Source organism: Tympanuchus pallidicinctus, unplaced genomic scaffold (genome assembly GCF_026119805.1).
Source record: "Tympanuchus pallidicinctus isolate F22 unplaced genomic scaffold, pur_lepc_1.0 scaffold16, whole genome shotgun sequence".
Classification (NCBI taxonomy): Eukaryota; Metazoa; Chordata; class Aves; order Galliformes; family Phasianidae; genus Tympanuchus; species Tympanuchus pallidicinctus.
Genome location: NW_026294679.1, coordinates 16,687,265 through 16,698,185, shown reverse-complemented (window position 1 = coordinate 16,698,185; position 10,921 = coordinate 16,687,265). Strand labels below are relative to the sequence as shown.

General features: G+C 40.8%; 1 protein-coding gene across 7 annotated transcripts in view; it reads left to right on the top strand.

Moving 5' to 3' along the window:
* CUNH10orf71 (chromosome unknown C10orf71 homolog) overlaps window positions 1–10,169 on the top strand; it is a 29,641-nt gene extending 19,472 nt beyond the window's left edge. For all 7 annotated transcript variants that reach the window (XM_052677293.1, XM_052677297.1, XM_052677294.1 and 4 more), the window contains 2 exons: window positions 92–257; window positions 1,854–10,169. In XM_052677293.1, the coding sequence (XP_052533253.1) occupies window positions 2,030–6,589 (4,560 nt within the window). In that variant the 5' untranslated portion in view covers window positions 92–257; window positions 1,854–2,029 and the 3' untranslated portion in view covers window positions 6,590–10,169. The remainder of the gene's footprint in view (window positions 1–91; window positions 258–1,853) is intronic.
* Window positions 10,170–10,921: the final 752 nt, after the last annotated feature.

Here is a 10,921-nt window from a genome sequence, read left to right as displayed (position 1 = left end):
AATGTGAATGAACAAATGAATGAATGAGTATAGCGTGTGAAAAGATCTTTATCCCATGCAAACAAACGTCTTCAGTGTTTTCAAATTACAGAATTCACGTAAGATCAAAAATGCTGGAGATTGGAAACATCACAATAAACTACTTCTGCCGAAGCTACATCATTGGATTATTTTTACCTCCTCACTAAAGATGCTCGGAGATGAAACCAAATACAAGCATGAGAGGAAGTTCCAGAGATGAGAAGCAAAATTGGCGGGTATGCACCTGTATTTCCAAAAATTACATGGAGTGATAGAAACAAAACTCAGTTTTGAAAATCTTTGTACAGCGTAGAAGGAAAAAGTTAATTTTATTTCTGGTACTAATCTAATTTAGCTCTTCTAAGTCATTGGGATTTTATGACTGGGAGGACAAGAATCAAGATTCACTATGATAATTTCAGTTTATAAATGCGTTGGCTGAATTTTTTAAGTAGAGAAGGAAGGTAAGGAGCATTTTCATTTGAAGAACTGTGTCTGAGTAACTCAGCTGAGAAATCGCAGTTCCTCTGGTTTTTCACATTTGCTAGTACTGAGGCCTCATAGGGAAAGATGTGCCATTTCCAGGAGTCTTACAGATCTGAGCCAAAGTGGAGACATGGATCTGGACAATTGGAGGAGTTGAATTCTATATTTCATTGCTCGGTTCTACAGTGGATCCAAACTCTAGGTGAGGATGGCCTCCACCTGTATAGAATGGATAGATGGATGCTAATTTGGATGGAAACTTCGGTGTTTCAGCTCATTACAAGTTAATTATGAAATTCCCCTGGGAAATGGAAATACAGATCAGACTTCCTTTAGGGAGTGGGTTTTATCTAGCTCCTAAATATGCTTCTAAACTTAATGTCACTGTAGTTAGCCAATAGCCTGCTCAAGCTGTTCAGTCTGAGAATACTTATCTGAATTACTAAGAAAGTAAACCATGAAGGGTTTTAGAGTATACATTTCAAGCATAGCTGAAGGGTCTACTGCTTATATTCATTCCACCCAAGGATTCCCCCAGTCTGTCTCCAGATTGATGTAAAGATAGACCTTGATGTGGACCCTGCTTTCACACTGCAGTCAAAGATTAAAGGAAGACTGATATTTTATAATTGTGTTGAATGGGTTATCATTCACTGCCATCAGTTCTGGAAGTGAAACCAAATTTTCCCTGCACTCCCTTACTGGGACTTACAGAGTCCCCTAGACGCTCCTGCCTTCTGCTGGCTAAACTGATATTAGCAGCCTCTTCGGTTTCAATACATCAACCCGACCATATCTGAATATGGGTGGCTAAAGCATATTCCCTCAGCAGTATTTTCTTGGAACATGTAATGCACAACAAACTACTTTTTATATTATTTTTTAATGCTTTACTTACAGTGCCATTCTTTTTTGTCATGCTCAGGCTGATAATTGTCAAAGCAAATTTGACTGGTACAAAAAGGCTCACTTCTGTAGACATAGTGCGCACTGATATACACTGACATTCTTTTTCTGAATTTACTTATTCATCCTGGCCAAAAAAAGCCAACCTCCACAGCACTTGGAAGTGTTGGAAGTAAGCAAAGGAAAGTGAAATTTGGCTCTTATGTCTTTAAGAACTCAAGTAAGGAATTGTAATGGCCTTTTTCAGTAACTATCTACTGCAAACTACCCAAATTGACTGAAATAATAATTGTTTTTCATACTGTCTAACGTGTTCCTAGCTTTTTTTTTTTTTAAATACATATAGCAACAAATTAGTCAGTGGCCAATCTATCTAGAAAATGGTCTTTTTCTAATAATATTACTATATAAAAATGATAATTCATAATCTGTCTTTGCAGAGAAGAAAGATTCCTTCACCTGTTCCATAAGATGAATCAGTATGCTGCAGCACTGACTGGAGGAATTGTTTTATATTTATAAATTGCAAACAACTGGAACTCCGCAACACAGTCACCTGCCTGTTCGACACCTGGTGTTAATCCTTTGGATAGTTCATTCATGACTCCCACGAACAATGCAGGGAAATAAAAAACATACAGAAGGACAGAGCGACTCCTCAAGTATTGGGAGTCTCCTGGATGACACAGACCGTGAGGTGAGCAGCCTCACAGATCGGGCTTTCAAAAGTCTGTGTGTGGCAGAACTTGAAGACTCTTACAATGAACCAGATCTTGCCATTTCACCTGACTTCACTCACCAGTTCTCTGCTAAATTTCATCCAGGGGCATTAAACCATGCCATCAAATTAACAGCAAGCTGTAACAAGCTAGCAGCAAGAAACAATGAACATGCAATATGGGCTTCAACATTCCAGCAGTTACCAAAGTGTGCTCCAGAAGAGAAAAAGAGTGCCAAGAATAACACCCTTGGTACAGAAAGGAAAAAGCTGAATTTGCCAGTCCCTGGTCCAAGGAACAATAAACATGTTTCAAAAGTGTCTTCACTGATTAAGACATTTGATAAGACTGCAAATCAAGGGTCAGGAGATTCTCTGATAGCCAGCAAGCAGCCCATTAAAAATAGCTTTCAAAGATGTAAATTAAATCATGGAAATGATATGGCGTGCTGGGATAACAAAGCTATTTTAAACATCCACAAGGAACTGTCTGGATTTTCTGAGGACAGTCAAGATAGCCACTATGTCAGTGGCAAACATGAGCCACAGAAAAGACCTAATAAAATAGATATGACTTACTGTGGTTCTGATGGTTGTTATCCTGTGCTGATTGAGATGTCAAAAGTAGCCAAGTCAAATTTTTCTCGTTCATCTAAAAATGCTTTCAAAAACAAAAATTTGAAAGTTAATGAGCCAGCAAAAAAAGGCAATTTTCTTCACAGTGAGAATAGTGCTTTTGAATCATGGAATGTCCATCATAAAAAATTGTCTGAAAAAGAGGAATTTGTTGATCCAATAACAAAAAAGGAAAGTCTTACATACCTTGAAGAAGTGACAGTTATTGAAGGATCTCATGCAAGTGAACTTAAATTGCCACCCGTCAAGGCCACTGTTACTAAGAAGGAGAAGAAAGATTTTCAGAGGGAGCCAACTCCACCAGAAACTGCTTTTAGTATCCCCCTCCCAACTGTATTTGTACCTCATGGTCCCCTCCCTTCTGGAACTGATTTTCCTGCTGCTCTTCCTCCTATACCCCCACCTAGGATCCACGTGCACCAGGATCCTCCTCAGCCACCTTCAGTCCCTCAGCCAGTTCCACTCCCAGCTCCCCCACATCCCCCAACACCGCCCACCCGTGAAGCTCCTCCTATACCACCCCTGCCGCTTCCAGATCAACTTTCCCCTCCTGACACGTCCCAGACCTCCATCTCACCCCAGTCCATGTCTCACAGGATGGCTTCCCCCTCATCTCTGTCCCAGGCACCTGTTCCACCTCCACGAGGGCTCCCAGCCACCTTAACCGAAGAGAACAGCACCAGTCCACCCTGGAGGAGGCTGAGGGCTACAAAAGGGGCATCAGAGAGAAGACAAACTTCAGAGGAGTTCTCAGCCAGCAGTGAAACATGTTTATTGTCTGAAAAAGCATCTGGAGCCAAACCTGATCAGGATATCACTCCTCTGATTAAACAGGCAAACTCTCCTGGATCAGTCAGTCCCATTTTTAACATCACTAAACTCTTAACACCCATTATACCACCAAAACAGGAGATGGACCCCATGGAAAGTGAGATGATCCCTCTCACACCTCCTCCCACTGAGAGCATGTCAGAGAGAGACGATGAAGGGAGTGTGTTTAGTGATTACAGGTCTCGAGACAGTTACAAATCAAAAGCGTCAAGTCTATTGTTCAACTTGAAAGATGTACGTAAACGTGTTAAGACTATTTACACCCCTTCTCCTCTATTAAGAGTCTTGGAAAATAGAAATAGGGCTAGGGAAAGTATACAGGAGAATTTGCAAGAAAAAAATAGCATGAAGATGGCAGAGAGAGATGAATTGAGTGATATAACTTCGGTGTTGTCTGAGAGTGTTCATGAAAAGGACAATAAAACTGATTTAGCTGGACACTTCACAGACAATTACCTGACTTTGAGTTCACCCCAGACAACAGCAGACTTTTTATTTCACCAGACTGAAGACAATTTGCAGCAAGATCATTCAACACATGAAGATCTGATTAAAAATACAAGGGGTAATGAGGACCACCCCTTGTTAGGGCATCACTGTGAAGAGCCCAATTTAAGAAAAATTTTGCCTTATCCAGCAATGAAACTATACAGTAGAGACAATACAGATAGAACACTTGGGCAGCCCTTGCAAAATCCCAGTTTCCAAGCTGAGGAAAAGGAGAGACAGGCTGGTAAACCAAATGAAAATGATGCTTTCAAAACACTTCCAAGCCAACTCTCACCAGCAGAGGGTGTACCTTACAGTGACATCCAAACCAACATGGCAGTCACTGGCCATGAAGCACAAGGCAAAAGAAGCCCTAGTTCTTCTGAACAATCTTTCATCTCCACTGTAGAGCAACCATTTCAGGAGGAGCCACTTTCACCAGAACCCCTGGTGGAGAAGGAAAGTCTTCAAGAAAGCCAGAGGACTAAAGCTGAAATGAGTGTAGAAAGTAAGAAAAGCCACGAGGAAAGAAGAAATGCAGCTGGGGAAGACTATTATGCTTGTGTCAGCTCTGGCACTGGTGCAGCAGAGAGGAAGGAGGGTACTGAGAATGAACAAAGCATGATGAAAGAAAAGCTAATACAAGAGAAAAAGGAAGAAGCCAATGGCATGGATTCTACTTCTGACAGCATAAAAGACGCATCCACTCCAAGGTCTGAGGAGCCACAAACTCAACCATCCTCAAGTTCAGCCAAACCCTGTCTGTTTATGATCAAAAATAATACATTCAGGTCACCTCAGGTAATAAGAGCTGTCAAGATGCCTCTGTTTAGATCCTTTTCTCTAGATGATACAGTGAGCAGCAGTTATAAAGAAATGGAAGGTAGATTTGCACTCCCAGCTGCACACAGCAAGCAATCCCAGGATGCGCTGCATGCCCCGGAGCAAGACTGGTTGGCACCGATGCGCAGAAGGCAGCAGGATGTGAGGGAAGGAGCAACTGACAGAGGGAGAGATGCCAGTGAGTCTGGATCTACTTCAGCAACACTGGACCCCAATCTTCTGCAAGATTCAGAGAGCTTTTTGTTAGGGAAGCTGATGGAAGAAGATGAAGAGACCTGTGCTTTGTTAAATGAAGTTGGGAAAATGAATGAGGAAAGTATCTGCAGAGATAAAGAGAAGCCCCAGATTAGGAAGGCAAGACGCAGCTTAACACAACCAAATTTAGGTCCAGAAAATGACCAAGCACAAAACAGCCCCAGCTATCCAACAGAAAGAAAGGTAAATTACTTTAAGAACCATCATTTATTTAATCGCAGAGGTGGCTCTTGTGCAAAAAAAATAATAACTACAGAGACAATTTCCCCTGTGACAGAATCTGTACCAGAGGACCATACATATCTTTCTGTATCCCACGAAGCTTTAGAGGACATGCTAGACATGGAAGATGCACAAGTTTTGTTAGACAGCAATGAATGCTCTGCTGTTACAAGCCCTAGATCAGGAAGCACAATGCACTCTTTTGTCAGTTTACCATCAGAGAAACCAACAATTTCTAGCCTTGAAGAGACAGAAGTTGCTATAAACCCTGCCTTACTGAACATGGCATTGAAGAGTCAAGCTGATACATCTGCAGAAGAAACAATCAATTCAACACAGAGGCATCTTCTACTTGATCCTGCAGGGGAAGCTGAGAGACTGGAACTAGGGGAGAGAGGAACAGGCAAGCCTCCTGCTGTGCCACCAAAAACAGAAAAGGCTCTGCGGCGGGCCAAAAAGCTGGCAAGCAGGAGGAAGAAAATAGAAGAGCAGCAGAAAAAGCATCAGATAGAGCATACAGATATTGCAGCGAGAAAAGTTACTCGTTCTGGACACACACTAGCATCTCCCTCACCACTGGGGTATTCTATTCATCCTGCTCCTCACTCAACTTTTACTTCTCCAGAAACTAGTATAAGAAGACTTAGTGGTGCATCTGCAGTAAGCCCTTCTCCTTCTTTGACCCAGCGTAAACTTCTCCAAGACCCCGATTCTGGCCAATACTATGTAGTTGATTTACCAGCTGAAGTTAATTTAAAGACTTTTTATGACCCAGAAACTGGCAAGTATGTTCAAGTCTCAGTCCCTTCCTCAGAAGAAAATGTATACCAACCCTCATCTTCAGAAAACAGGAATTCTCCTTATGCCTCCTATCCTAGAGCACTGCCTTTACCAGCTTCATCTGTAGCAGTGCTGAGATCACCTTCTCAGCTCTCGGAATCTACCTGGTTAATGTCAAGCATACAAAGAGAACCAGCAGAACTACCAAAAGGTGGTCAACAGGACTACAGATACTCTGGAGATGTGGATAACCAGACCTGTATTGAACCAGGCTCTCACTCCTGCAGCCAAGATACTGAAGAAACTCACATTTGCTTGGGAAAGGACATAAGCTCAACCCCAAATACAGCCCTAGTGTCTCTCACTAATTTAGATAATTTTTCTGCTGAAGGAGTATCTTGAAAAATGAAGTAACAAAACATGCCAGCTGGTGTTAAGATCCATTTGGACAGTCACATGCACACACGAGCACACACAGATTTTATGTTAGTACAACACTATGTCTGAATCTCATTGTGGTTTGGGTGGGAAGGAAAATGAAGGATGATCATGCTGAAAGATGAGAGGAGATTATCTGTCTGAAGAAGCGTAAAATTGAGTGAGCCCCAAATCACCAGTGAGATAAAGGGGCAATGTCAGCTAAGCAAATAAACACAACAGTATGAAGCCACTGCTTGTTGCTACTGCTGCTTTGCCATTAGGATGGCCTGGAATTGCCAAAGCAAGTGTTCTTTTGCCCAAATGTGTTGCATGATATATGACAGAAAGTAAAGCCTATGAGACCATCCTGTCCATCCTGAGAACTAAGAGAGATGCCGCATCTCTTGAACTTTCCTCACTCAGTGCCTTTGAACTGTACTGGCAGGTAGAAAGCTACAAACATGCCACAAACCTGAGATTCATTTTTTGCTCACATTGATTAACCAGATGTTATTAACTAGAAGATTGTATACTGGATGCACAGTACAACAGCCATAACAAAGAAAAATTTAAACAACCAGAATACTGTTGCAGCTGCTCTTGACTTCTTATATAATTTTGTAGTGTCCACTAACATGCTGCTGTATTCTTTATATTTGTTGATAATTTCCAAATACACTCCTCTAGCATCAGGGGTTATTTAAAACGCAACTTTAAACTTCTACTTCTCTCAATAGTTGGCCCAAAATATTTTGGTAAGAGCAAGGTTGAATAAAATCCCATAACAATATTTAACTTCTTGCTAGGATGAAAAGATCTCTGCTTGATGTAATTGAAATGCTTTTCATTTTGGTTTGGTGTTAGGCTCCCACTGAAATACAGTGCTAACTTTTAAAATCTGAAAAATGTTGTTGATAATTTTGTTTTCATGCATTCTGTGATTTAAAAACAAAAACAAAAAAAAAACAACAACATCCAAAGTATTAATTTCTGAAAAAGGATTATCACTATTCTTTGAAAGCTCTATATCAAACTATGACTCATCCTTGCTTAAGATATTTTTTATCATCACAGATAATAAGAGAACGTTGGTGAAAAGATGGAAAAAAACTGAATGTAATGTGTCTGCTTATAAATATATATTTGGAGTAATGGTTTCCCCTTTTTTTCCTGTCTCATTTCATAGCTTGCCTTTATCAAAATTGAAGTACAGGAGTATTTTAATGTCTTCAGACATTAAAATTTTTCAATGAATTTTGACTTGGAACTCAGAAAACCTATTCTCCCCTAGAACAGAGCTCATCTTGGAAGAATTTAACTATTTGGAAATCAAGAGCGTTTCAGAAACAGGAATCACTTATCAAGTTGTTAAATTAAGATAAATGTCTCCTATTATGAATATTTTTCCTTTATTTTGGTCACAAATAAGTCACCAAACTGACATAGTGCCATTTACACTGTACTTCTCTGGTATCTGCTTTCATTGTATACAACATAATGCCTATCCAGTGTAGGACAAGATGTCATCTACATATAAAAGTATCAATAAATGGATTTATTAAAGTTTTCCAAGGAACGTGTGTGATTGGAAAGCCCAGAAGAATGTACAAGCCATTTTTTTGTTGCTTGATCTCACAAATGTAAATAACCTTAAGAGCCAGAAGTCAAGAGGTGAGCAGGCTCTCAAAAAACAGAATAACAGCATGTTTTCCCAGGGGAGTCTAGGATAAAAAGTATCTGTACACATTAAAAAAAAAAAAAATGGTAATTTCATTAGCAAAACATAGAACTGCATTTAAACAAACAAACCTTTAGTTTGATTAACTTTTGTTTGTTTTGTAGATGTGCACATTTTTCCTTTTGCGCTCCATTTTTAATTTTTTTTTCAGATTCTTCTCTCACTATGGAAAATTGTATCCTCCAGTATATAACTGCTAGGTATGTGAGGAAAGCAGAGTGAATTTTTCAAATTCCATGGCAGCAAAGTGAAGCCTGGATCTCTGAAGAGGAGTCAGTACTAATCTGAATACCAAACACCTTTAGCCAATGCTTTCTGTTAACTAATAGGATCTACAGTCACATTAAACTGAATCTTGGGTGTGTGTAATGCTTTAATGCTATAATGCGATGGAAAGAACAGCAATAACAGCAGTCTGACACAATCCTAGGCTTCAGCAAATGACAAGCCCAAAAGCACCAGCCATGGACACAGAAACAGAGAAGAAAATTTGTTTACCTTTGGAAGGCCTCAGGGTTGACAGGAATCTCCAGTCTCTGATGAGGAGATAACCTCACCTCCACTGCAAACCCTTAAAGGAGATCTGGGAAGAGGTGGATCCTGGCTCCACTCCTTCAGGTCCCGTGGGTTGGCCCTGCCTTCCCACCAGGTGCTCAATCACTGTTTCAGGCAGTGATTTAGCATTTCCTTTAGAACGTGTTGCAGAGAATTTTGGCCAAGATTTGTAGCTAAATGAAACAAACCCAGAGCCAGAGGTCTTTGAAAATAAATCTGAAAATGATTCTTATCGTGTATTCGGACTTGTCCCCAGAGTGCATTGACACATGGAGTGAATGCTGTTACACAAGTGTTGCTTCAGGTGCAGACAGATTATTTATATATATGCATATAAAAAAAAATATTCTACAGTTAAATATACATGCATTTTATGCACCTATAGAACTGCTATTTGCATGTCAGTATAAGACAGCAGTAATATCTATGATGGTGAACACAAAATGGTTGTGTGTTAAAAGGTGGCAAAACAATAACTTTTCAAATAACAAATATTCCCCCTTCCCCCCCCCCTTGCACTCTTCTGTTTTGTTTGGTTTCTTTTTCCATTGCTGTAGTGGAAAATCTAGGTCTTCTGGACAAGATGACAGCTGTTAATTGACCTCTTTTGGAGAGGAAGCTGTGGGAAATGTGCAATAATCACTAAAATGTTTATTAAATAAGCAGTGTTTTGTGATGCTAATGACCATGACGTTAAAGTAGAGTGAAGGGATGTGTAGGCAAACAGAGCTGAATTCAGCCTTGCAGCAGCCTATGGCTCTGTGTGTAGAGAAGTACAGCAGGCTGAGAGGGGCTGGGGCCATTGCTTTCACTGTTCTCTTCTCTAGTAGTTTCTGTTTCCCGTGTTGTATTTCTGGCTGCTCCCAGGCTTGGTTGCAGTGATGGATCTTCCTTGCCAAGTGTGACAGGGACAAACACGGGCCCAGAAAGTAGCATAGGTGCTGCTCAGCTAGACCCTGTCACTGGAGCCTCCTCACTTTGAGCCTTTCTCCTTCTGGGGCAGCCCCAATGCTTTTTGTTCTCACTGTCACACTACAGATGGGGTCTGCCAATCCGTTGCCATGATTCAGTTCCAGGAACTCATCTTTCCTCGTGCAAAATGCTGCATTTGTTTCAGAGTGCAGCTGAGTTGGAACATCCCCTCCCTGGGTGTTCAGGGCCTTCTTAACCATCTCTCCAGGAACATATGTGTCACCAGCACACTCTGTATTTGCAAATAAGTAATTATTAATTAACAAAATAAAAGGGACTTGTTTTGCAATACTGGGATGACTTCTAACCAGCTTTTTCATTACAATTACTTCTCAATTTAGCTTTATCTCCAGTTATGCCCACAAAACTATTGACACCCGTGAAAAATGTGTGGAGTACACAACAATAGGTCTGGGAGCTATTTTGTGCAAGATTTCCTCTTGCTTTCTACCTCTCCAGCAGAGGGGAGGGTAAGCCAAGTGGGTTGCACTCCATGCCAACGTCACAGCCATCTTTCCCTCCACCCCACCATGAGGGCTGCAGTCTAGGCAGTGGCCCTGTAGGTGAGATGCCAGCCCCTGGTCCAGCAGTTTCTTCTCAGTTTCTCTCTTTGTCTGTTACATTACAGAATGATGCTGAAATTTCTAAATGAGGTTTCAGCTCTCTTTTTGTACCAACAGGCAATTTCATTCAGATTCTTCCTGCTTTGAACCCTGACTAGCCAAACAGTCCTGGCTGACCATGAAAATGTTACTGTGGCTTGGTTAGGACAGAGCTCAAGCAGAAAAATTTACTAGACGTGATTTACCAGAAACACTTGCAATAGAATTGCTTCTCTGTATTTGGGGGAAATACTCTGTTTTCTTCCTGTAAAAATTAAGACCTCTATGTTTGATCCTCTGTCTCACTCAAAAGCAGCATCAAGAGCTGGTGATATCGTATGGGATAGGTTACGTGGGCTCTAGTGAATACACCTAAGTGTGTAATTTGGAAGAACTCATTTACATCAGTCATTTTTATTAAGGAAACTGTGCTTCAGAGCCTTATAC